At 48.3% G+C, this 26118-nt stretch overlaps 2 protein-coding genes across 4 annotated transcripts in view; one reads left to right on the top strand and one right to left on the bottom strand.

Annotated features, from left to right (window-relative positions):
• Window positions 1-4965, top strand: part of PHGDH (phosphoglycerate dehydrogenase) — a 30617-nt gene extending 25652 nt beyond the window's left edge. The window contains exons 9-12 of the mRNA XM_032420453.1: window positions 1410-1542; window positions 2501-2631; window positions 3530-3767; window positions 4653-4965. Of these exons, the coding sequence (XP_032276344.1) occupies window positions 1410-1542; window positions 2501-2631; window positions 3530-3767; window positions 4653-4807 (657 nt within the window). The 3' untranslated portion in view covers window positions 4808-4965. The remainder of the gene's footprint in view (window positions 1-1409; window positions 1543-2500; window positions 2632-3529; window positions 3768-4652) is intronic.
• A 3823-nt stretch (window positions 4966-8788) lies between these two features.
• HMGCS2 (3-hydroxy-3-methylglutaryl-CoA synthase 2) lies at window positions 8789-25463 on the bottom strand. Of its 3 annotated transcripts, XM_032415468.1 has the most exons (10): window positions 25227-25463; window positions 20477-20931; window positions 18813-18938; window positions 18080-18244; window positions 16557-16722; window positions 14586-14756; window positions 13150-13256; window positions 12407-12532; window positions 10700-10808; window positions 8789-8855 (listed from the first exon to the last, which is right to left on the bottom strand). In XM_032415468.1, the coding sequence occupies exons 1-9, from the start codon at window positions 25328-25330 to the stop codon at window positions 10702-10704; spliced, it is 1527 nt and encodes a 508-aa protein (XP_032271359.1). In that variant the 5' UTR covers window positions 25331-25463; the 3' UTR covers window positions 8789-8855; window positions 10700-10701. The 3 variants fall into 3 exon arrangements, with proteins under 3 accessions (XP_032271359.1, XP_032271365.1, XP_032271373.1); XM_032415474.1 differs by lacking the exon at window positions 8789-8855 and having other exon boundaries at window positions 10207-10808; window positions 25227-25330; XM_032415482.1 differs by lacking the exons at window positions 8789-8855; window positions 18813-18938 and having other exon boundaries at window positions 10207-10808; window positions 25227-25330.
• Between the last annotated feature and the right edge of the window lie 655 nt (window positions 25464-26118).

Genomic DNA, 26118 nt, shown 5'->3' with positions numbered 1-26118 from the left:
CAAAGACTTGCTTGGCCTCTCCAGCCCAGTGTCAACCCTTTTGCAATGAACCACATTCTCTCTTGTTACTAAGATTTCCTGAGTTTGTATCTTTAAATTCCGAATTCTCTGAGGACAAAAAAGCCAGGATGTAAGCTTCTCTGCAGCTCGTGTGGCTCTACTCTAGGAGAGAGGCAGCGAACAAGGCAGGGGCAGGGCCAGGGCCGGTCCCCGACCTTCCTGTCTGACCCTCTGCTGGGGATTTTCATTGCTGAGGACAGAACCGCAGCAGGAGAGACACAGGGTGTTTTGTTCGGCCTGCCAGCCCTGGTTTGATAGGCCAGCTCTCCGGGCCACCCTGCCTTCTACACCCTGAGAGAGGAAGGGAGCAGCTCCTCCCCTGAAGGACCCCTCAGCGCCCGCCTGCTCCCAGCAGCTGGCCTGCCCTCGTCCCACCTCCTGGTTCACTGCTGCTCTTTTCTGTGTCCTTCTGGAGAGGAGAGGGGGAGCCCGCTGCGGGAGCCCTCGAGCCAGGCGGCCGGCCACGCAGAAGGGCCTGCTGGGAAGCCCTGCCTCATGGCCATTTCCAACATCGGCAGCCTGTTTGATTTGTATCAAACCCTGTGTTTCGAATTAAATCCTTCTTAGATCCTTTGGTTCTCTTTACAAGCTGACTCACAGAAGTGGCCAAGACTTAATTCGAAGCCAGACCATCATGAACCACAAAATGGAATTGCAGTTTTGACTGGCGACAAGCTGGCTTTGTTACCAAGCCCCTGGTGGGGATCCAGCTGTCCAGACCCTAGACTTACAACTTTAGAAGGACATGTGGCTTTTGTCCCCCTCGGCTGCCCAGCATGCCTCCTGGTGGACTCCCCATGGGCCGTTTGAAGAGTGATAGGATCATTAAGAGTATGTGAGTCCAGCTTTATAAACTGTGCTATTTGGTCAAAGTGATTAATGACAGTGTAAACACTCACTTTCTTTTTTTAGTTGAGGTATAAAGTAAAAAGGAAGTCACCTTGGAGAGACCTACCGTAGGTCCCAGTGATCCGTGACTCAACATCCATCTTACGTCAGAGACCCACCTTCCTATTGTGCTGTCCAGACCTTTCCCCAGCACAGGAAAACCCAGTCTCCCGTGGAGGGGGTGAGGCAGGCACAGTTCAGTAGGTGGGAGAAATACCTTTTCCCCCCTTCTGGCAATTTGCAATGGTCTTAGCCTTTTGTGCTCTTTTCTGGCTCTACAGCTCTCCCAAGCTAAAGGCACAAGTCATTGTCTTGTTGGTGGCTGATGGAAGTTGTCTCCACGCTCCCCACCCCCAGGCACTCAAACAAGGATGGCCCTGTGCCTTCTGCTCTCTAGGTGGAGCTGTGTTTAGGATCCCCGCCTCTTCCTGACCTTGGCTCTGCTCCCCCTTTCTGTGCAGGTGAATGCCCAGGCCCTTACGAGTGCCTTCTCTCCGCATACCAAGCCTTGGATTGGTCTGGCCGAAGCTCTGGGGACCCTGATGCGAGCCTGGGCTGGATCCCCCAAAGGGACCATCCAGGTGGTAACACAGGGTGAGCTGGGGACACTGCAGAGAGAGGGCAAGAGGGTTGTGTCTGCAGCAGGTCACAGACAGTGAGGGGCTGGGAAATGACTTGACCCTGGTCCTTGGGACTGCATGTCCCACGTTCTGTCTGCATGGAGTTCAGTTGCTACCCAGTGGGAACAGAGGGGAGAGGTACAGAAAATCACTGGGAAATATGTGATTTTCACAAATCACGTTTATATAGTATTTTTAAGATGTGCATGTTCTGGGCACAAGAGAAACCTCCACGAGAGACAGAGTTTCATGGGAGAGGCAACGGGTGGGCGGAGGGAGTCCCAGATTAAGCGACGGGACCTTTGATTCTGGGTCTGACCCTGTCGCTTACCTGAGTGACTTCCCTTTCTCTGAGCTTTGGGTTCTTCACGTGTAAAGTGAGAGTCCGGGCGCTGTGCTAGACCAGAGGGTGGGACAGTTTGTGCTCTGTGACATAGCGAGGCTGGTCCTCGGGCAAGCTGGTGGTCCTTGGGAGCCTCTGCTCAGCTGGAGAGCGGGAACGAAGACAGCGCCCAAGGTGTCTGTCCTCAGGGACTGGGCAGGCTCTGGCCACTTTTGCACTGGCTCCAGCCTGTGCAGATGTAGTTGAGAGACTGGGGAAGGCTCTAGTTCCCTAAACCATGCGGAGGCTTGTCCTCCCTATGGCCCGTTGGCCATCTGCTCACTTGCGGGGAGCTCGGGGGCGGTGAGACCCTGGGCATTGCCTGTGATAGGCCAGGTCAGAGGTGGGGGGATGCCCAGAGGAAACGAGGCAGGGAACCGGGCGGTCACTGGCTCTCTGCCTTCCAGAGGAAGCGGAACTGCCCCGAGCTGGTTGGGGTTGGCGCCCCCAGGGCAGTGAGGAGTCCGTGACCCGAAGCTAGGGTCCGTGATCTGCTGGCTCCTGTGTTGCTCAGCAAACAGCCACCTTATGGTAGTTTCTCTGTCCCCAGGAACATCCCTGAAGAACGCTGGCAACTGCCTAAGCCCCGCGGTCATTGTCGGCCTCCTGAAAGACACTTCCCATCAGGCTGATGTGAACTTGGTGAACGCCAAGCTGCTGGTGAAAGAGGCCGGCCTCAATGTGCGCGTCCCCCTGCCCCCTTGCCTTTCCTGTCGGCACGGTCCTTCTGTCCCTGCCTTTTCAGAGCAGGCTCCCAGCCCTGCTCATGGGGTGGGGGCCCTGGGTGCAGATCCTGCTGCTGACACCGCCCACCCGTGACAAGCAGCCCGAATTTCTCCATCCGCCAAGCGGAAATAGCGCCTTCCTCTGAGCATTGCTACGCGTGAACTACATGCCCGTGCAAGTGCTTTGTGTGCAAGCGCGCTGTGCACGCGCGGCGGGGGCACCCGCACTCTGCCGCTGGGGAGCAGGAGGAGCCGGGCTGTCTCGGCCGGAGGCGGGGAGGCGGCCCGGCACGCGCGGCTTCCGACTCCATCAGGGCCCCGTTTACCACAGCGCCCAGGCTCTTGATCAGCCCGCCCCCTCTGGAAGCTAGCAGCATGTCCTCTTAGCCTCTGCTGCCCTCACGCCGACCCTTCGGTGTCTCCCCCTCTGGCTCCCCTTGTAGATCACAGGCTGCGTCTCTCAGCCAGTGTGAGCTGCCAGGAGCGATGGGCCGCCGAGCTCCCCTGTCTCCCCTCCTCCGCTCCCCCCTCCACTAGGCCACTGACTGCGTTCAGGAAGCAGTGAGCAGGAGGAGGCCAGGCTGGGTCGGCCTCTGGGGCAGGCCAGCCTCCCTCCCTCCTCCTTCCCGGCTCCCAGCCTCCGCCTGTCCCTGGCAGACCTCTCCTGGCCCCCCCTTGAGGGAGGCCATGGACTGTCCCAGGAAGCGAAGGCTCAGGCGCACTAGGCTTGGCCCATTTGCCCTCTTCTCTGGCCCCGAATTGCTGAGCGTGTTGACCGGGCTGCAGTCCTCCAAACTGGCTGTTAGGTGGACACAGAGGATGGCATAACTGTGCCTCTTTACCTTCTCCTGCAGGTAACCACCTCCCACAACCCTGCTGTGCCAGGGGAGCAGGGCTATGGGGAAGGCCTCTTGACCGTGGCCCTGACAGGTGCCCCCTACCAGGCTGTGGGCTTGGTCCAGGGCACCACACCTGTGCTGCAGGCACTCAATGGAGCCGTCTTCAGACCAGAAGTGCCTCTCCGCAGGGGCCTGCCCCTGCTCCTGTTCCGGGCTCAGCCGTCTAATCCTGTGATGCTACCCACCATGATTGGTGAGGAGGGGTCTTGTGGGGCTTGCCTGTGTCCTTGAAGCAGGGGTGAGAGAGAGAGAGAGAGTGTGTGTGTGTGTGGCAGGGGAGGGGGTCTCTCCTGGGATTGGGCTCCATGGACCTTTGCCTTCTTTAGCCCCGCTCCATCCCTCGGGGCATTTCTGGATCTGCAGCATACAGAGGGTCTGTCATGCCAGTTTCCAGAACATTTGGGAAGGGGATACAGAGTTCAGAGGGAGAGCGCCTTATCGCAGGTGGCAGAGCCCCTATTAACTGGCCTGCTCGCCATCGTGAAGCACACAGTGCGGACCTGCCCGTAGGGCTGTGTCCCAGGAACTCCGAGCCTTTGAGTGCAGGTTTCCTTCTTCCGACCGCAGGCCCTGGGGGCCAGCCTGACTGCCACAAAGCACGTCAGGGCGTCCGCTCTGGCAGTCATGGACATCTGGGACCTGCCCCAGGACCCTGGCTTCGGGCCCCTGGGAGTTTTGGAGCACTTGCAAGTTTGGCAGAATGTGTCCAGACCTCAAAAGGCCTAATTTCACCATCCTTGCCAGCTGACCAGAGGAACTTTCCCCTGCTTTTCTCCTTTGCTCTTGGTCTGGATGAAACTGACGACCAGTGAGTCAGGAGATAGCTCTAAGCAATTTGTGTCTGGATCATTCCTTCCCCGCCTGGCCTGACGGTCAGGGTGTTCCTACAGAGTCTCTGAATAGTGAGGGAAGCTGGGCAGGTGCCCTGTTCCATCTCTTCGCTCGTTGATTCTGAGACCATCACCCCCCATTGCAACTTTGATCACAGGGGTCCAAGTCTTCCTACCCCGCTCCCAGCCTCTTGCTTCTCCTTCCCCTGTGCCCTGTGCCAACCTGCGGTTTTCCTATCTACTTCCAGGCCTCCTGGCAGAGGCAGGCGTGCAGCTGCTGTCCTACCAGACCTCGGTGGTGTCAGATGGGGAGACCTGGCACGTCATGGGCATCTCTTCCCTGCTGCCCAGCCTGGAAACATGGAAGCAGCATGTGACTGAGGCTTTCCAGTTCCACTTCTAAGCTTGGGCGGGGCAGGGGGAGGTTTCTGAAGAATCCTGCCCACTGTGATCAACAGAGGAGATCCACATTCCTTAGGCTGACGCTGCTTACTCTGCAGACCTTGACTGACCCCTGTAGTGCCGTGATAACCACCCAATGAAGAGCCTACCCCAAATGTCCTTGCGTTTCTCTGTTATTACCCGGAAGAGCCACCAGAGGGCAGCCGCGGGCCATGTGCCGCTGCAGGAGGGTGGGGGTGTGGAGGGAGATGGGGATGGGCAAAGAGCATGCCTGGGTGTGTGCTCAGAAGAGGGATCCCTCTTGTCTGTCTCAGATTGTTCAGAGGCATTTTTACAGGAACATGACTCAGTATTTCAGATTCCTGTGGTGTTTCAGATCCCTTCCATCTGGGAATACACATGCACATTAATACATCAGCAAAGATGCACTGCACTTCATGCCAGGCACCAGGCTGGGTGATTTGCCCAAGAGGAGGGTTAAAACTCAGACTGTTCTCAAAGAAGCTCTCCATTAGGTGGGAGGGACAGCACATAGGCCCCTGGGTGTGGTGGGGTGTGTATGAATTCTGTTGAGTCCAGAGGAGTGATTTGAGCGGAGGATGGTGTCTGAGATGTTTGGAAGGTTCATAAGGAAGAGAAAGTGCGTTAAGGTATAAAGCATGAGAATATTTGCCTATTTCACAAAGCCAGCTCAGTATGGGTTGGACAGAATATTAGTTGACTTTTTAAAAAAAAAAAAAGATGATTTTCCTGAAACATGACAGAATGGCACTCACTGACCCTAAGGATTTTACCTTTTGCGAATTCTCCCCCCATTAGTAGGGGATGATCCATCCCTACCTTGGGCAGAGTAGCATCTGCTTTTGAGACCCCTGACTGGACCAAGAAGGCTGGACCAGGGCAGCTGATGGGCACTGGCGGGTGCGAACCCACCACTCTGGTCTCTTTGTGCTGTGGTTGAGCAAAAGGTCCATGAGAACCACCAGGAATCAGCGGCTGCAGCATGTTTGCAGTGCTCTCAGAGAACAGGTGTGTTCTGGCCTGGCTATAGCAGACCTGGAAGGGGGAGGCCTTTCAAGGAATGTTTAATTCTCCTAAACCTTTGTTTCCTCATCAGTAAGAGGGATGGGGTGCCTCAGAGCTCCGGTGATGATTGAAAGGATTAAAACGTGGTTTATAGGAAGTGCCCAAGGCACTTGGTGAACATGCATATCTTCATCCCTTTGAAAGTGGATAGCAGGTCTCCCTCAGTCTCTCACTGAACCCCTTGCACTAAGGAGCCCATCCCTTGAGGCCTCTGATCCTAGAAAAATAGGCTGAGACTGATGGAGTTAAAAATTCTGTTAAAATTTGAGCTCCATATTCGGTCTCTCAGCCTCTTTCTCCAAAATTCTCTGGACACACCATACTCGATGCTCATGGTCAGAACAAGTTGTGGGAGGTCAAGTTACTTGAGCATCTCCAAATAGCTTCCTAGCCTTGGTGGCCTGAGGAGGCCTGGGACAGTTTCTTTGCATCCCCCTGTCCCGCGGCTGTCCACATAACCCCCAGATCAGAAAGGGCAAGATTCTTACAATCCAGCTGGGGCCCCACAGAGTTTCCTCAGTGTTGCTCTGCGGGTTGTGGCATTTCGGCCACACCTCACTTTAGAGTGCAACGTCCTGCCGTGGACCAGTGTACCTCGGCTGGGAAGCAGCTGTGCCGGCAGTTCAGTGATGGAAACAGTGGGCTGGCCATTCTTCACGTCCGGTTTAATACAACATGTGACGCACTCTGGCTCGAGACGAGTATAACGTGGCTCAGTGCCCTTATCTAGTGTTCCCTTCATCCTCTTTCTTCCTCCAAGTCAGCCAGGGCAGTTTCTTGCCTCCGCAGGGAAATTCTTTTTTTTTTTTTCTTTCTTTTTAAGATTTTTTTTTATTTACTTAAGAGAGAGAAAGAGCACTAGTGGACAGAGGGAGAAGCAGACCCCCCACCGAGCAGGGAGCCCGACACGGGGCTCGATCCCAGGACCCCAGGATCATGACCTGAGCCCAAGGCAGTCCCTTAACCAACTGAAACCCCCAGGCGCCCCTGCAGGGAAATTCTTTACCTGCCAGTGTTATCTGGACAAAGAAACAAATAGCAGGAGCAGTCCCGAGGGTAACCATGGGATGGGGCAACTAGAAACCCTTCCCTCCTATGTTGTCCTTCCGTAGGGGGGAGGGCTTTGTTCAACAGCCAGCAGGAATCCATCTCAATGAAGTGCTCCCAGAGCTGCCAGAGGAAGGCCCAGGGCTCCGTACCAAAGTTGGTGAAGAAGGGGACCTGAGCGGGGCCAGGGACCTCTGTCTGTGCGGTGGAGGCAAGGACCAATGGCATCCTGAGTGCCTCAAGTTGAGCCAGGGCTGGGGGCACGGGCAGCATCCATTCAACCGGTCAGCACCCTGACATCCTCGTTGTCAAATCTTTTTATTCCCACTCCCACATGGTGTCCAAATGACTCCTAAGTGGAGGCACTGGGTGAGATGGAAGTCCTGGTTGCTAAGGCCAATGGAGGTAGTTTCAGCACCAAGACCCCACAGTGCACTCCGTATGGGTAGAAGGCAAGGCCCAGAGACTCTTATCTCAAGAACTCTGGTGGGTAGGGGCTTTTGCCCAGGACTACAGATGCCGCTCCGGAGATCTTACGAAAGGCTTATGTTGTCTAGCAGGAATGCCATCTAGACTAAGGGCTTCCAGACAGTTTGCAGAGAGGAGCAGGCAGCTAGGGCCGGCAGAGAGGGGCCAGCAGAGAGAGTTACACCTGGTGGAACAGGAGGAGCTCAGCACGCACCTGGAGAGAGGGCTGCCGATGCTGTATTAGCTGCTCAAATCGGGGTTTAGCTCGGATTTTCTGGTGAGTGTGGGGACATGAACAGCCTTGGGCAAGCAGTGAAGTGGGCTGGCTCTGCGTCTCATTCCCATGTGCCCTGTGCTCCGTCACCCCTAGTATCCCCCTCCCAGCCAGCCCTGTTCCCCACCAAAGGAAGCCAGCTTCTCTCCTGCAAAGCGGGACAGCTGAGGAAGCTTTTTAAAAAACCTGGTACCCTCCCTCCCCCTCCCAGACCCCTCCCTGGCTCAATTCCCACCCCCCTGAACCCTTGCTACTTTATGAGAGGGTCCTAGCAAAGGCAGTGCCCTAACCCAGGGGAGACAAATCAATCTCTAGCAGAAGAATTGCCTGCTAGGTATCAAAACTCTCATTTTTGGCTGGAGGAGTCAAAAGCAGGCTGCATTAACCTCTGCCTTGTGTCTATTTGCCCAGAGAACACTGGCAAGGCCTGACCAAGGAGCTGTGGCTGCCCTTGAGGGTATTTCTGGCCCGGTCTACAGGTGGCGTCTTTAGATCAGGGAAGGAAGCTGGGCACAGAGGCTGTGTGTCCCCAACTTTGTTCCCCTGTGCTTCTTGGAGAATGGAATGGGATGGGGGAGGGGTGTGTGAGGTGAGCGCTCAGTGGTTTCACAGCGGTGGGGGCAGGTGGGGCATCAGGAAGAGTGGGGCCCTCAGAGCCAGGGGGTCCGGCAGGCTCCTCGGCATGTCAGCGGTGTGTGCTTGGTGCTCCAGTTTCCAAGCAATACAACGAGGGATTGCCTCCTTCTCTAACTGTTGCATTGTGTTATGTGGGTTTAATACTTGCTACAACACCTAGAAATTGACCAAAAACCTTAAGAAAGGAATAGAGATATAACAGCACAAAAATCTAATAATGATAATAATGGCCACAAGGGAACAGGATAGGCAAAGTTATCTGGATTTTTTTCCCAGTTCCAGAGGGCAGTGATTCTGGGCTAGGCCTTCTTCGCATCCGCTTTTCCAGAGAGGACCCCTGCGCCACCGTTAGCCCAGGACAGTGACTGCAGCAGAGAAAGGCAGGAAGGACCACTAAGGACGGCCCCTCACTCTCCAAGGCCAGTGCTTCTGGGGACTACGGTGTCCAATCCAATCCATTTCCATCTAAAAATGGGCTTTTTAAAATATGATCCATGAGCAGAAACTCTGCTAGTGTAGATTTCCCAGGAACCATGGTCTGTAGAATTTGAAGAGACAAAGGAAGGACATTCAGTGTGAGTCTCATCCTGGGCATCCCTCCGCCCTTGCTTCCAGTGCCTGTGTCTTGCTGAGGTAAGGCTATGCAGAGGGGCTCTCCTGCCTGCATCATGAGGTCTGGGGGGCTCCGCTGCCTGCCAGCTCCACGCCTGGACGCCTGAGCCACCTGTGCCCAATGCCACAGGAGCCAAGGGAGGTGGGCAGGGGCCCCGTGACACAATCTGCTTGACAGAAGAGCAGGCTGGACAGGCTGGACAGTGAAGAGACAGCTCCACAGAGGGCCACGCTGATAGAAAACCTTTCATTCACTTAAAATTTCATTGTTGTGGGTTCCTTGCTCATGTGAGCTATCAGGATGAGACAGGACAGGAGCCCCAGCTTTCCTCCTCTGAGGTACGATGCTTGTGGACCATGAGAGGGAGGGAGCCTGATTTGGAAACTCTCCCTTGAAAATCCCAAATTTCTCTCTGTCTGTCACTCTTTCTCTCTCCTTCTGATGACTGAATAGCTTGACACATCTAATTGCTTCCTCTTTGCCATTGACTTGCCCTTAAGAATCCTATTTCAAGCAAGTGAACAAACAACTCTGGGGCAGTGTCCAAGTCTGTGGCCCTGGGTGCTGAGCTTGCAGTCCAACCACACCTGCAGCCCCGGACGGTCAGGCCCCTTGTCCACCTTGCTGAGCACCTAACATCCCAGCAGAGGAGGCCAAGTGCTGTGAACTGAGGGCTTCCCGCATATCCTGTGGTTTTCCTGCTTTATCTGGGTATCTCCCTTACCCGTGGACTTCCTCCTCTTCCCTAGCTCCACATCCCGCCCTTGGCAAACCTTCTACCCTTCATCTACCAAAGGAGGGAAACAATAAACACACACACACACACAGAAAGGAAGTATTTGGGGACTGTATTTGTTGAGATTTATGGATTGTTGAAGAAATGGCTTCTCACTCCTCCATTCTGCTTATTTTAGCAACTTGGAAGATAAACTGAAGTCCATGAACTATAAGATTCTGATTCTTTTTTTTTTTTTTAAGATGTTATTTATTTATTTGACAGAGAGAGAGAAAGCACACAAGCAGGGGAGAGTGGCTGAGGGAAAGGGAGAAGCAGACTCCCGGCCAAGCAAGGAGCCTGACACAGGGCTCAATCCCAGGACCCTGGGATCAGGACCTGAGCCGAAGGCTTAACTGACTGAGCCACCCAGGTTCCCCTAAGAGTCTCCTTCTGAATACTTGATTCTCCTTTAAAAAGAACCCCAAGAAGTCTTCCATCTCCCCCTCAGGCAGTCAGTCCTCTGGCAAGCAACCCTTCTCTCCTCCCCCCGCCCCCCCTCACTGACTTTCCAAACCTCACTGCTATTCCCCAGGAGGAACCACCTGGCGAGGCTCCCTCCTGCCAAGGCTTCTGGCTCCAACAGAATCCCCAACACCGTGTTTCTTCATGAATCTGTAGATATCTTTTCTGAAGCCACTCATCTTTGTTCCTACCCTTCCCCCCTTTGGAGGAATGGGTTCTGTAGGTTCCCCTCACAGATGCCAATTTGGTTTCTATCATGTTTCTAGGGAAGCTTCCTATCCCCAGCAGATCAGGTAAACAAGTTGACTTTTTTTCACATTCCAGAGTTAAAAACGTGCCCCTCCACCAGCTTTTGTCTTTCCCGGGCAAAGAGCCCACCAGTTCTGGGTGGTCCTCGTGGTACAAACTCCCCACCCCCGATCACTTCGGATCTATAGACCCTGTCTGGCCTGGGTACACTATCGGAACTGCATCTGTTACCCAGAGGACAAACCTGATGCCACCCACCCTGCAAAACGTCACTTACCACCTTTAGACTGGTCGCCGGGCGTACTTGCGGCGATATAGCTCATCCACTCGCTCTAGGTACCACGTGCCGGGGAAAAGACTGCTCGTGTCGCCAGGTGGTGAGAAATTCACTGTGGAATGAGAAGAGGCAATACTTACAAAGGGGTTGGGGAAGAGAAAAGAGTGCCAGGGATGCCTTCACCATGAAGCTCTCCTGGCTGTGAGGCCACCTGTCCCATTCCCAGCAGAGCCCTGGACCAGCCCAAGAACCAGAAGCAGCCATCTTGGATCTAGTACATAAGCCTTGGCTATGAGAGATTTTACTATAGGAGTATGACGTTTTCCGGGCGCCTGGGTGGCTCAGTTGGTTAAGCGACTGCCTTCGGCTCAGGTCATGATCCTGGAGACCCAGGATCGAGTCCCGCATCGGGCTCCCTGCTCAGCAGGGAGTCTGTTTCTCCCTCTGACCCTCCCCCCTCTCATGTGCTCTCTCTCTCTCTCATTCCGTCTCAAATAAATAAATAAAGTCTTTAAAAAAAAAAAAAAGGAGTATGACGTTTTCCTACAGTAAACGTGACCTTCCTCTCTTGAAGTCCTCATCATGTCCTCTTGCCAATGGTACTTGGCTTGAAGTATGTATACATCAGAGCTTCCTGTCTTCTAATAGACACTTCCTTCCTAGCCCTAAGTTCTCTGGCTCAGATTCATTGTAGTATTTCTGTTCTTTGTCCATCAATGTTTATCTCAGAAGTCCTATTTTTATTTTAATTGTTTTTCCTCTTTACCCTAAGGTGTCCCTGTTCCAGAGGAGATGGATGACTACTAGACCTAGGTTTTCTGGAACATTCCCAGTTCCGTGTATTCTGTCTCCCTTTCAGACCACACTGCAAGCCATGTGTCCCAAGTCTTGCTTGAGAAAATAACTTTTGTTTGGTATTGGTTTTAAAACCACCATCTGGTCTCTCCAGTCATAACATCAGCTTTTGTCTCCTTTTCCTTTGTTGCTTTTTGGGGCAATATTTTTTTAAGATTTTATTTATTTATTCGAGAGAGAGAGAGAGCACCAGCAGAGGAGAGGCAGAGGGAAAAGCAGGCTCCCTGCTGAGCAGGGAGCCCAATGTGGGACTCGATCCCAGGACTCTGGGATCACGACCTGAGCCGAAGGCAGATACTTAACCCACTGAGCCACCCAGGCCCCCCATTGGGCAATATTTTGTTTTTATGTTCGGTAGGGAAAGGGGGCAGGTGGGCTGTCGATAACTTATTTATGTACATTAACTCATTTAATCACTTTTGCAATCTTGCAAAGCTGGTATGATTTTAGAAATAAGACAACTGAGAAAACATCAATAATTTTCCCAAAGATAAAGAGTTACTGAGTGTCACAGGTTGGTTTAGATTTGAATATCTAGCTCCAAAGTCTGGGCTCTTTCCACTGTTGCATAGAGAGCAGTTTTCAAGACCACAGGTCTGATGTCATTGGGACTGCATTGTCCAGTATCCTGTTTTGAGTGGTTAGCTACAATCTATACTGGGAAGCTACATGCTGCTTCCCACCTCTTCTCCACTCTGCCTTCTGCTTCCCCACCCAATTCTTGCCCCTTTGGACCTAACGGATTTTCTCCCAATCATATCTCATAGATGTCTTCGCCCTGGCCCACTGTAGTCCAGACTTCTGATGAATCCCTGGCTCTCTTTCCTTCTCCTCTCTTCTCGTCCTTTTTCTTACCCTTATGATAGAATTGTTCTCTTTGGTCCATTATTTCTGTGAACTCCTGAGGAGACATACGCTTCCGGGAGGCAAGGCGTTGTGGCAGGTCTGACATACTAGACACCAGCTTCTCCAGGGGGGATCCTGGGAAACCCAAAGGCAAGATTGTTAAATCTACTTGACTGTCATTATCATTGCTACCAATCACGAGTCCGATAGAGAGCCAGGTTCTGTGGGGGCTCGAACCCTGGAGGAAGAAGGTACTGTGTGTGGCTTGGAATGTCGAGAAATGATAGAGGTCAGCAAACGTAATGTTAGCGAAACCGACTGGCAGACACACTCTTTTAGTCAAGGAATGTCCCACAGAGTGCTTAGGTGCGCACCCTCGATCATATCTGACATAAAATAATCCACAGACGGTTATTGAAATTTTCAAATCCATCAACTTCCCTTTAACCAGTTGTAACCAAAGGGCCATTAACTCCCTCCTCCCTGGACTTTTTGCTGGAACAACCTGACTGGTTTCCCACTTCCACCTTTGTTTCTCTTCAATCTAGTTTCAAGTAGTAGCCAGGCAAATGCTTCAACTCCATAAATTAGACAAACTGACTCCATTGCTTAAATCCCTTCAGGGAGTTCCTTTGTTCTTAATCACAACATAATTCTGTCCAGATGGGAGCCTCAGTAGTGGTGAGGCAGAGAGTGGTTTCTTTTACCCGATGAATCTTACCAGAAGTGCCTGATAGAAAGACAGGACTCACCTGGAGAAACATCCTTGGATGCTCGAAACGAAAAAAAACTTGCTGCCAAGCCAGAGCCATAAGAGAAGGCCCCAATCCTGGAGCCAGCCAAGTCCTGGGCGGAGTACCTGTGGGGAAAGAAACCCAAGAAGCACATTGGCGTTATAGTCTGCCTTTCAAATAAACCACCAACCTATCGCCCCAATCTAGTCAACCTCTTGCAAGTAGAAATGGGCTCCAGGCACTCTGCACAAAGAGGGGCTTTTGGAAGACCCTGGGTATAGACCTAGAAAGAAGAAAACTTGCCAGGAGGAGAGTGGCTAAAATCCAAGATACAGAAGGCACATTGAGCATAACAGAATTTGGCGTATAAAAGGAGCTTCTCGCCACCGATGAGGACAAGATGAATTCAGTAAACTCTGAAGTTTGGAGGTCAGACCACTTCAAGGCTTCCATGTTTTCTGGTGATGTTTCAGCAGTTTTACCTTTTTTTATCATCCCCTCATCAGTAATCATTTGTTGAGTTCATATATATATCTCCTGTTATGCGCAGGTACTATAGTACAAGCATTTCCTTACAAAACCCAGAAAATAGAATATCAATAGAAATAACAACTAGTATCTGAGCGCTTGCTGAGCACTAGTGTTTTAATTCCTTTACACATTTAACACTCATCAAAATGCTAGAAGGTAGGTATTATTAATGCATACGTTTTATAGATGGGGAAAGTGAAGCACATAGAGGTTAGGCATTTTTCCAAGAGCAAAGCTAGTAAGTGGTATTTAAACCTCGGTTGTGGATTCTAAAGCTAGACTCTCTTAACCACCATGCTTTACTAAGGACAGAGATGTCAAATGGATGAGATAAAAATATGCATCAAAGTTCTATTATGTGCTTGCTACATCCAAGCAGATATTACACATTCCTTGACATCATACATCGTCACTTTGGAGACCATTGTTTAATAATGATGGTAAATCTGCCTATACATGTACCTTTGAAACAAGTTTCTTTCTTTTTTTTTTTAATTTTTTTATTGTTATGTTAATCCCCATACATTACATCATTAATTTTAGATATAGTGTTCCATGATTCATTGAAACAAGTTTCTTTCATTATCTTTCCTTCCTTAAGAATTTCTGAACCAGGGGCGCCTGGGTGGCTCAGTCGTTAAGCGTCTGCCTTCGGCTCAGGTCATGATCCCAGCGTCCTGGGATCGAGCCCCGCATTGGGCTCTCTGCTCCGCGGGAGGCCTGCTTCTCCTTCTCCCACTCCCCCTGCTTGTGTTCCCTCTCTCGCTGTGTCTCTCTCTGTCAAAAAAAAAAAAAAAATCTTAAAAAAAAAAAAAAAAAAAAAAAAGAATTTCTGAACCAGAAGAGGAACCAAATTTGGTTGACCCCTCCGACCACAACCATGGGGTGGAGGGGTAGAAGGGGCGGCTAGGTGCAGTACTCACTGGGACAGAAGGGAGGCCAGACACCCATATAGGGATGAGGTGTACGTATTCCCGTTGTGAGTGGAGAGGTAAAGGGAGGCCTTGGTTTTCTTGTTGAACATGTCCAGGGAGGCCTTTTGAAGTGCTTTATCCATGTCCTTGTTGGTGTAGGTTTCTTCCAGCGTTAGCCCCCTGGAGGCAGCCAGAGACACAAGCCTTGTGAGAGACCACAGAAGGGGAGGGAGGCAGCAAGGGGGAAAAGTAACAGCTTCTGGAGAGACTTTTAGGCACATGTTTTTATTACAAAGTATTTGGAAATACAGACCAGCACAAAGAAAAACAATGTCACTAACAGTCCTACTATTCAGAGAGAGCCCTTAGGTCAATTATTCTTGTGGAATCCATCCCTGCTTTCATAAGGTTAACTAGAAAATAAAATCATGCTCTATATTCTCTTCAACATGCTTCCCTAACTAATTTTCTCTATGACATTAAATCATCTTCTCTAGCAATATTTTTAAAGGCTGCACAATTGACCATGAAATGATGTGCCCTACTTGAACCAATTTCCCCATTCCTGTCCTCACCAGTTAAAACTCTTCATGTTCCCTCACACACGTGGATTTGCTGAACCAAAAAGTGTGCACATCTTTAAGGCCTTTGTTTTGTGTTTTCCTATTTCTCCCCAAAGCCCTTGTGTCAATTTACACATCCACTGTTGTCCTTTTTCACAGAGCCTCATCAATTCTGGGTATTCTAATTTTTAAAAAGGCTATGTAAGGAAAATGGTAACTTGTTTAAATTTGTTACTAATGAGCAAGCACAGTTGAAAATGGGATTGTGTGCATTTCTTCTTTGAGGAAATTTCTGGTGCATATCTTTTGCTCATTTTTCTATTAGGGTGTTTATTTTATTATCGGTGAGACCTCCATATAGTAAAGATATTAAACTATTATCTTTGGCATATGTTAGAATTTTCTTTCATGGGGCAGGTCTTGTAAGTAGTGTTTGTGCTCATTTTGATGTTTTAGTTAGTGGCAGCGTTAGTAATAGTTAGTAGTGGGGGCAGATGTTGGTAGAATATTCCAAAACTTGAACTAAACAGCTACCAAGAAGAAAAGGGAATATTTTCTTCCCAGTGGGAACTGTGTATTGAAGATTCTTTTTTCTAAATGTCTTGGAGTAATGCATCAATAAACAGATTCTTCTAAGGTGGGGAGCTGGACTATCTCCATTTTGTAGATGGGGGAAATTAACGCAATAGGCCAGACATTAATTCAACAATGGCAACTGAGAATGAGGCTTGATGCTCCCAAGTTGCCATCCTGTACTGTGTAGGTGTTTCTGTTCATATAGACTGTAAGATCCTTGAGGCGGGGATCATGGAGTCACATTTATTTTGGTGTCCCTGGAGTTTAGTATGATGCCTGACATACAGTTGATGTTCATAAAATGTTTACCAACTGGGGCGCCTGGGTGGCTCAGTTGGTTAAGCGACTGCCTTCGGCTCAGGTCATGATCCTGGAGTCCCAGGATCGAGTCCCACATCGGGCTCCCTGCTCAGCAGGGAGTCTGCTTCTCCCTCTGACCCTCCTCCCTCTCACGCTCTCTGTCTCTCATTCTCTCTCTTGCAAATAAATAAAATCTTAAAAAAAAAAAAATTTAAAAAAATAAAAAATAAAATGTTTACCGACTGAATGATTTAGCCACACTCCCTTTCCCCTTTTTCTTATTCTCTGAAGCTTCTGATAGCCAGCCACTTGATCTAGAGGTGCTGGCAAACTCCCTGTGCTCCCTGAGATAAAAGGTGGGGGCCCCTATGTAGACCATAACCCAATAAGTCATGTATAGACTTGGTGTCATTTCTGTTGTGTTGGAGGATTGTCCTTTTCTCACCCCCAGGGTTGGCTGGTGGTACAGACTCAAGGAGTGAGGAACCCTCCTCCTTCCTCAGCCCTCACGAGCCTCTAGGTTTCCCCAAAGAGGACCCACCTGAAGGCCTCTAGCCCCTCATAGAGGGGGGTCCGCGTGTGGTTGCTGTCTGACAGGAAGTCACTGAACATCAGGCGAGCCAGGGATTTCTGGACCATCTTGCAGAAGGGTGTGTGAAAGATCATAAACTGCAAGTCATCAAGAGTGAAAGGCCGATCGATGCCAGCTGGAAGAGGAAGTGTGAAAGCGAGGAGGTGCCATGGCAGATGAGCCATTTAGACCTACACCCCAAGACCTAAGTATTCTGAGTGACTTGAGGCATCCCGGAAAACCAGCTCCTACCTCCAGCAAACACATGAAAGTTTTGTTCATTCACTTTACAAGGATTTTACTAAGCACTCTACTTATAAAGAAAGAAAGGAAAGAAACAAACATTTTCTTCCTGTCTACTATTGCCAACATTTATGACAGATAATTCTTCCAAATCAAACTGGTGTTGTGTTACTTTCTCTATTTTTCAGGGGAGGAAACAGAGTCTCTAAAATATGAAGCTAGGTCATGTGTCCAAGGCTACCCAGCTTGAAAATGGCTGGCTTTGGATTTAGGTTCTGATGTCTCTGACTCTATAGACACCCTAGACTGTCTCTTAGTGCTGAGAACCAAAGCAGCACCAATCAAATTCTGCATGAGGTTACGGAGCAAAATTAGAATGCAGACAGAACACAGAGCTGGTGAGAGCAATTAGCCAATAGCAAATTTACAGGGCATGGAAGGTAGAGAAGTCCAAGTCCACTGCTTACCCGTATGGGCCAGCAGTGGTGAGTGGCATCCCTCTCAGCACAGTGGAAAGGGGCAAGAAGTGTCTCCTAAGGCCACCCCTAAAGCATCCATGCTCTGGGACCTTCCACACGTGCCTTTTCTCACACTGGAAACTGCCTATCACAGACGCCCGTCTGGCCATGGTTAAGCAGGTTAAGAGCCCTTTTATTTTTTTAAAGTAGATCACTCTGTACTTTATTAAAATAAAGTTTGTTTCCTTTTTGATTATGAAAGCAGTACATATTTTCTTAGCGGGAGAACTCAGAAACTAAAGGTGAAAATAAAATTAACTTGTAACATTACCATCCAAAGAAAAATCACTAACACTTTAGTATACTGAAAATAGAGATAAGATTTTTCAACATCGACCAGACTTTAAAAGGTAGCAAACTACAAAAGGTGAGTCAAATCACTCCTGACTTCAACAGAAACAAATCCTAGCCCCAGTAGGATGTGGTTACTCTGACTCACCACAGTACCTCCCCAGGGGGCTGATACCCACTGGTTTCCTACTGGTGGCTTTGGTCCTAGATTGTTTACTTTCTTTCATTGAGCTCAAATTGGAGGCAGCTTCATACTTGCATTGGAAGCTTCTAGATGGACTTTAGCATAGATCCATGGAAGGGTGTAAGAGGAAGGGGACATGAAGCAATTCTCTTGAGATCATTTTTGAAGGAGAGAAGAAATCTTGTCTTAAGCTTTTAGGACCACCTCTTGGTCCCCTAGAAATAGAGTCCCCACTTTCTGCCCTCTGAGCCCCATACCTTGTTTCCACTGGTTCTGGATTTTTTGACGGTATAATGTGTAACATCTGTCCAAGGCCCGTAGGTAGCACTGGATGGAGAGCTTGCCATCCACTATTGGGTACTCTGTAGCCGCATCTGGTTTGTAGAAGTCGTATACATTCTCCATGTGGGTTCCTCTAAGCCCTGGCAAGGCACAAGGAGAGATTCAGGGATGGTATGATGCAGCCCCCATAGAGCAGGGATGATGGGGAGGCATGTACTAACAGTTTCCTGGTTTTTCTCTGTCTGAGCCCACTCAACATCCCTCCCATGTTCAAAGGGAGTTGAATAGATGGTTGCTCTTATATAAATGAGATTTATATTTCCCTTTCCATACCTATATGGCCTTAACAAAATCTGGAATAGGTGCCAAAAGTCTCAAAGGAGAACCTTTCTCCTTATACCCAATTATCTTCTTTCATCTTCAATTGCCAGTCTAGTTCCTTAAAGGTCCTCATCTGCAGCATCAATGTCACTCATTCCATGCATCATTATCCCAATGTGTGATGGTGCAGAAGAGGAAACCTTGATGATCCCTCTATTCCCTTCCTCCCTGCCCTTTGCTCCCCAGTCCAGCCTTTTGAAGGCAAGCGATATCATCCTCAAATCCATACTTCAGCCCTGTGTAGTGGGTATGCCAACTTGGGATTGGGAGCTACGCATTTGCTGTGAACAGTCTCTTGGTACCACATTTCCACAGTTTACCACAGACCTCTCTCGAGGGCCAGAGGGGCCTTGGGCCCAACCAGCATGGCCACAGCTCCGGCCCCACCTGTGGGGCGAGCGTTACCACTGGGATAGACTGCAATATCTCCACAGACCACCATTGCATAGCGACCTGTAATGAGAGAAAAGAAGTAGTTATCTCTACTTGAGATCACTACCCAAATCTCAAGTAGACTGAGTGCTTCCTGTGAACCAGGCACAATTTTAGGTACTAAAGATAGACCAGTGAACAGAACAAAAATCCCTTCCCTCACGATTAGCCTATATATCAGGTAGAGTTATTCCCTCTTTATGGACAAAGAAATGGAGGCCCAAAGAACTTAAGTCACTTGGCTTAAGCCACACAGCTAATAGATGGTAAGATAAGGATTCAAAGTCAGGATTCCAACACAAATTCATGGAAACCCAAGAACCTTCTTTTAAGAATCGTAACAACTCCAACTCCAACCCCAACAAAAAAGTATTGTTTTATATATATATATACATATATATATATATATATGTGTATATATATATATTTTACAGATATATATAGTTTGGAAACTATAGAAAAGTATTTAGAAGCTGTCAAAGAAAAGATTAGTAAATTTGACTATCCAAAAATTCAAACTTTTTATCAGAAACAAACTCAGACAAACTGGGGAAGTATTTACAATACTTACAACCAACAAAAAACTATTTTCTTTCATTTATAAAAGTCTCATTAAAAAAAACCCCAAGGTATGTAATGAGAAAATGGCCAGTGAACATCCTAAAAAATACTGAAGCTTTCTTATAATGAAAAAAGAGACAAATCCTTATTTTTCCTTATTAAATTGACAAAGATTAGAAAGCTTGATAATATGTATTATAGGAATGTACTTTAGTACAACATCTTGAAGAACAATTTGGCACGTTCTTTTGTTTTTTTTTAAGATTTTTATTTATTTATTTGAGAGAGAGAGAGTGAGCATGAGCAAGGGGGAGGGACAGAGGGAGAAGTAGACTCCCCACTGATCAGGGATCCCAACATGGGGCTCGATCCCAGGACCCTTGCCCTCTGCTCCTCCCCCCTTAAAATAAATAAATAAATAAATAAAATCTTTTTAAAAATATGTTAAGCAAAAAAACAATTTCCTAGTAGCCAGGCAAGGGAGTAAGAGAATAAATACTCTGTGTAATAGTCTATCCTGTGATTCTTTTTTTGTTTTGTTTTGTTTTTTTATCCTGTGATTCTTTGGGTCTATTTCTACCAGGATGTTTCCCCCTTAATACCTAAACTTGTTTAACTCTGTCTCTCAGAGGCTTAGGAGAAGCTTAATGAGAAATAGGAATATATTGGATTTGGTTTTGTGTCCCACCCCTGCCGCACACTGTGTGTAAGATACCAGATCCTCCATTTTCTCACCTCTAGATCAGGCATAACACCCACTTCCCAGGCTGTTGGAAGGACTGAATGAATGGCTATGTGAACATGCTACCTAATGAACGGCATGAAGTTATACAAGTCTAAGTGGTCATCAGCATGGTGGCTGTTGACGATAGCAGCAGCTGTGTGAATAAGTTGTCCTGCCCTCTCTGATGAAATCACTGGGGAAATGGAGAAACAAAACTGAGGATTCAGCCTCTAACCCAGTTCCTGTCTTACGTAAGGTCTCGGGAAGCACATACCATCCCAGGAGCTGGACTCCACCCAGTTGGCAGCATTGAAGAGGGAGGCAGTGCCCCCGTAGCAGGCATTGGTGGTATCTATGCCCTCAATGTCAGTGTTGCCTGAATCCTGGAAGAGCTCCATGAGCACTGTTTTGACAGCCTTGGACTTGTCAATGATGGTCTCAGTGCCCACTTCCAGCCATCCCACAGAGTCCCACGGGAGCTGCGTGCGCTCCATCAGCCGTTGCACCACCGTCAGGCACAGGGAGTTGATGTCCTCCTGGACTGAGCAGAAGCCCATATGGGTTTGGCCCAAGCCCACCGTGTACCTTCCTGCTTCTACATTGTTATACTTCTCCAGGTCTGTTTGGTCCACATACTGGGCTGGGAAATAGACCTCCAGGGCAAGGATGCCCACATCCTTTGGCCAAGTATCTGTTTTGGCCAAGGGGACAGCAGGGATGGTAGAAAACCTGTAATGGAGATAACAATCAAAATCCTCTTAATCGTCTCCAACCAGTCGCCTCAAAATACTATACAGCAATCATCTCATTCATTTTTCATATATTTTGAAGCTATATTATCAGATGAATACAAATGTAAGGTGGTTATCTTTCTGTTGAATTAACCTTTTTCCTTATTAAATGTCCCTCTTTAATTCATCTTTGTGATATTCCTGCCACAAAATCTACTTTTCCTGATGTTAAGAAAGCTGCCTGAGTTTTTTTTATTACTGTTTGCATGGTATATCTTTTGCTGTCCTTTTATACTTTTAACCTCTCAGGGTCTTTATATTTAACACACATCTCTTCTAAACAGCACATAGTTGGGTCTTTTTTGTTTGTTTTTTAACAAGTCTTACAATATTGGTGCTTTAATTGGAGTAACTAGTCCAATTATATTTATTCTAGTGACTAATACAGATGGGATTAAATCTACTATCTCACTCTTTATTTCCTTTGTCTCTCTCTCTTTTTTTTTTTTTAGATTTTATTTATTTATTTGAGACAGAGAGAATGAGAGAGAGAGAGCACATGAGGGGGGGGAGGGTCAGAGGGAGAAGCAGGCTCCCCGCCGAGCAGGGAGCCCGATGCGGGACTCGATCCAGGGACTCCAGGATCATGACCTGAGCCGAAGGCAGTCGCTTAACCAACTGAGCCACCAGGCGCCCTGTCTCTCTTTTTTTTTAAAGATTTTATTTATTTGACAGAGAGAGACACAGCGAGAGAGGGAACACAAGCAGGGGGAGTGGGAGAGGGAGAAGCAGGCTTCCCACGGAGCAGGGAGCCTGATGCAGGGCTCGATCCCAGGACCCTGGGATCATGACCTGAGCCGAAAGCAGACGCTTAACTACTGAGCCACCCTTGTGTCATATATCCTTTGTTTCTTTATTTCTTCTTTCCTGCATTCTTTTGGATTAAGCAAGTACTTATTATTCCATTTTATCTCCTCTTTTTCTTTTAGTAATGACCTCGGAAATTACCATATGCATGCTTGGTTTATTGTAATCTAACTTACATTAATACTTCTACTATTTTCTGAACAGTGAAAAACCATACTTTAACTCCCTTTATCTTCTCCATCCCTTTGAACTATTATTGTCATATGGTTTACACATGTTATAAACCTCATAGGACATAACTTCAAAAATCTCATTCAGTTTTAAAGTGGCCTTCTCATTATACCCTTTCTACTTGTTTCTTTTTACTACACAAGAACACACCTATTGTTTTTCTACTTTTTAAGGAAGCTTCCTGCTTGATTCTATCCTCTCTGCTTTTTCTGATTGGGCCTCTGAATATTTATGGAGCACATCCTACATAGTGCTGGGTTCCAGATGCACAGTAGTGAAGAAGGCATCCTTTGTTCCCATCAAGAGAGCATGGTCTAATGGAAGAGGCAGACATTTCACAGCTAAATACATAGTATAACAAGCAAAGGCTGGGAGAATACAGAGGACAGGGGGAACAATTCTAAATGGGAGCAGAGAGAAAATGGGGAAGGGGTCAGTGGAAGAGGGAAAAGATAATCTGTTTCTTTCCTGGACCTACCCACCTCTCTTCAATCCTGACTGCTAATATCCCTGGTGAAATTCTGGAGTTTCTCCTTCCAGCTACAGGTACAGAAATCACCAAGTCCACCTCCATCTGTTCCCACATGAAAGTACCTGAAATCTGGTTACTTTAGTGATATTCTTCATTTTGCAGATGGTGAAATCAAGGCATGCATTGGTGAAGTGTTGTGCTCAGAGTACCTTCATGGTTACTCATGTGTCAGAAATATCCTGTCCTTTCACCACCTTGGGTGCCACCAAGGCACTCATGAGTGCCACCAGAGTCCTTTGACTTATATCTGGCTATAGAATTCCTGACCATGGTGAGTGACAGGATGGCTCCACAGGCTTATGCATTTAGCTCTATGCCACAGGAACTATAGCTCAGATTGAGTGTGTCTGTCAATCATCCTGAGGATTCTGGGCTTCTGGCAAACCCCAGTTCTCCCATCAGAAAGGTCACTTTGAAGTACTGTGAGGCAAAGTGGATCACAAGATCATAAGACAATGAGGCAAAGTATAAATGTTCATATCTGATAAGAGAGTTTTGAAATTTAGTTATCTGCCCTATTTATTTGGTGTTCCCTAAATAATTGGAGTTTGTACTCTCAAATATTTGTGGAGAATCTTTCCCAGTATATAGGAGCTAATGGTTAGCCAGCACTGGTCCTTCACTTGGCTGGCTTTCCCCTCAGCCTCATTCTCATTCTGCCTTCTCTGAGCTCCCTCCCTTCCTCTCTTTCCAGTTGGAAATCCAAGCTTTCAAGGAGAGGTTCCAAGAATCAGCCACTTGGTAATTTTTGTAACTATCTTAGCAGGGGGCTATTTTCTGGAAATGGATCCCAGAACCTTGAAGAAAATTTAGCATGTAGAGGCTTCCAGAAAGATCAGACCACTGGAGTTAAGAGTGCCCTTCTTATCTTGTATATTTTCTCTAGAGAATAATCACTTTATTTAATTTAAAATTGGTTTTGTTCTGAGGTCGCTTGATTTAAGAATATGCTTTTCTTTCTTTATTCCATCTCTCCTCCTTCTCTTGTGTTTCAAAATTCACAATTACATGCCAGGCACTGTGTTAGTGAGAGGCTGCCGAGGTGGAGAGGGTAGACAAAGAAAAGAGGAGGTCTTGGTTCTTGATGACTTCTTTGACCAGTGGGAGGAATAAACGAGCACATACATGCATACCCCAACTGAGAGTCAGAATGGGATAAGGGCCTCAAGAGGGATATAGCAAAATCCCACTGGAGTTTGGAGGAAGTAGAGATTTCCTGTGGGTGGTAGGCTCAGTAAAGTCTTCATGGAAGAGACTACATTTGAGATCAACTTTGATGGATGAGTGGCACTTCTGCTGATGAAGAACTGGAGGCGGGTGGATGGGGTGGCGGTCACAGTGGGAGATGACTAAGCAAGTAAGGGCACCTGGTAGAGCAGAGAATGAAGGGCATTAGGGATGCAGCACATGAGAAAAGCAGCTGGGGACCGCCAAGCGGAGGGCACCCCTTTTTATTAACCAGCGGTGAAGCATAAGCTGAGGTGGGAGTAGTTCTTGGGTTGGATTTAGAGTTGTGCAGGTTGCAGTAGAGGGGACAGACATACAGAGAAAGAGAGACTCATAAGAAAGATCCTTAATACTCTTTCAGGCCACGGAAAATGGGATGAGCTGTGAGTACCCTGGAAAAGGGAAATGTGTGAACCAAGGATGCCAGAAGGAGGGACAGGTTGGATGAGTTCTGAGGTTTGTCTCTTGCTGGGCAGCCCGCTGTTGCTTATTGAAACAAGCAAACCCATGTCAATCCCTTCCTCACAGATACAAGAACAGGTTAAATGTTGAGCTGGGACATTTGGCCTGTCTAAAGAGGGTGAAGGAGAGTATGGACAATGGCAGAGAGTCAGGAAGAAAATAAGAAGGCTAAGGAGCATCGTCCCCTACTCCACACATTCATGCGGCCAGGTCCCTGGATGCCAGGCAAGGGAAGACACTGGGTCAAAGTCATTTTTCTCAGTATTCATGGAAGGCAGTGTGGAAGTGGGAGGAGTGGGCTAGTCCTACAGTGCAGTGGATCCCAAGGCCCTAGCTATAGCTATTACCGTCGGTGTTGGCAGGCTCCAAGCACGTGGGCCAAACTGGGGAGTGTTTAGAAATAAAAGGCACACGTGTGTGTTTCTGTGTACAGTGCATTGCACGCAGACATATACTCTTATTTTAACATCCCATTTCCCCCTTTCATGAAATCAGAGGGCAGAGAAACATGCTTCTGATCCCCAGTCCATTTGGAATCTTGCCGCAAGGACTTGAAGCAGCTGGTTTGACTAACACCGCAGCTGGCACAGAATGCTCCAGGTCTTGGCAGGAGCTGGGGGTAAAAGGGTGAACGGTGGTGGAAAGGAGAATGCCGGGGGCCCTGGTACTGATATTTCCACTGCTTTATGCAGCTGGGGCAGTGAAAGATGTCATCGTCTACGACCAGCAGGTATCAGAGGTTGGGGATCCTGGAACTCTGTAGCTGAGAGGGACCATCTGTTTAGAGAGGTGGTAACTGAGACCCTAACAGGTTAACTTGCTTATCTATGGCTGTGCACAAGCCTTGCCTACTTTTCCCTGGGATTCTAGTGAGCTTTTCCTTATGGCGGGCCCTCTACCTATCTATCTTTTACTGGTTCAATGACACTTCTCAAAGAGTGGCCTGCACTGTCCCTGGGAACAACATGACTCACCTTTGGTGGGCTGCTGGAAGAAGGCTAGCAGGTGAGGCAAAGGCTTCTTGCGTTGCTGTCTTCACTTGCAAGACCCGCTTCACTGAAGTCAACAGCCGTTGCATTTCCAGAGGAACAGGCACGAAACCAACAGTTCACGGTCCTTGGGGGAGTTGCCCAGCTGTGCCCCGTTGGGCTTTATAGAGCTCTGAGACTCCTGCCTCTGGAAGCCCCGCCCCTGCTTATCAAGGCTCAGATGGCTTCTAAAACTAGACCAAAGGTCTCACTCAGAACATGGGCGAGTCGAAGGAAAACATCATCTCTCCAACTTGTACACAGCTGCCCTGATCCTGGGCAGGTGTGGGAATGGATGGCTCTGATTTCTCCTTTCTCAGGCTCTTGTGGCAGCCTTACTTATAGCCAGGCAGCTCAGGGGGCTATGATGTTCCTTGTTGTCATACATCCTGGGGTAACCCCATTTGGCCTGTCTGGACCCTGGCTCCTCATCTGGGTTACTCTTGCTTGCTCTTCCAGAATGCTCTCTGTAGAGTTAGCTGTTATTATTTTAATGTATCATGCACAATAAGGAACATCTTTCAAAACCAAAGAAGCAGTCTTTTAAGAACTTAGGAGTAGATACTGACACATAGGCAAAGGGCCAGGGGTAGAGAGAATGTGGAGCACACCATACCTCTCCTCTCTTTATTGTCAGTCTTACACATGTATAGCTGTACACAACCTCCTAGTGAACTGCAGGAAGGCTGCAGGAGAAGTACAGGAGCCCCAAAGGGGTGATCAGGGCTCTCCTGAGGGGGAAAGCTCCACTTTACAGATGAGGCCAGGGATACGTAGTCAGATGACATGACTTTCCCAAAAATCTAAGGAACAGGTTGGGGACTCACTGTGTCTCTTG

This window comes from Phoca vitulina, unplaced genomic scaffold (assembly GCF_004348235.1).
Source record: "Phoca vitulina isolate PV1807 unplaced genomic scaffold, GSC_HSeal_1.0 scaffold2, whole genome shotgun sequence".
Classification (NCBI taxonomy): Eukaryota; Metazoa; Chordata; class Mammalia; order Carnivora; family Phocidae; genus Phoca; species Phoca vitulina.
Note: the sequence above shows the minus strand (reverse complement) of the source record. Positions and strands in the feature narration are given on the sequence as shown.

Bases quoted from the DNA above. Each gene is read 5' to 3' on its own strand.
- HMGCS2 (XM_032415468.1), bottom strand. From the start codon at position 25,330: ATGCAACGGCTGTTGACTTCAGTGAAGCGGGTCTTGCAAGTGAAGACA. The intron at 18,245-18,812 runs GTCTGTGGTAAA...GTGCCTTGCCAG, and splicing joins CCCTCTGGCCCTCGAGAGAG to GGCTTAGAGGAACCCACATG. The intron at 12,533-13,149 runs GTGAGTCCTGTC...TGGGTTTCCCAG, and splicing joins ATCCAAGGATGTTTCTCCAG to GATCCCCCCTGGAGAAGCTG.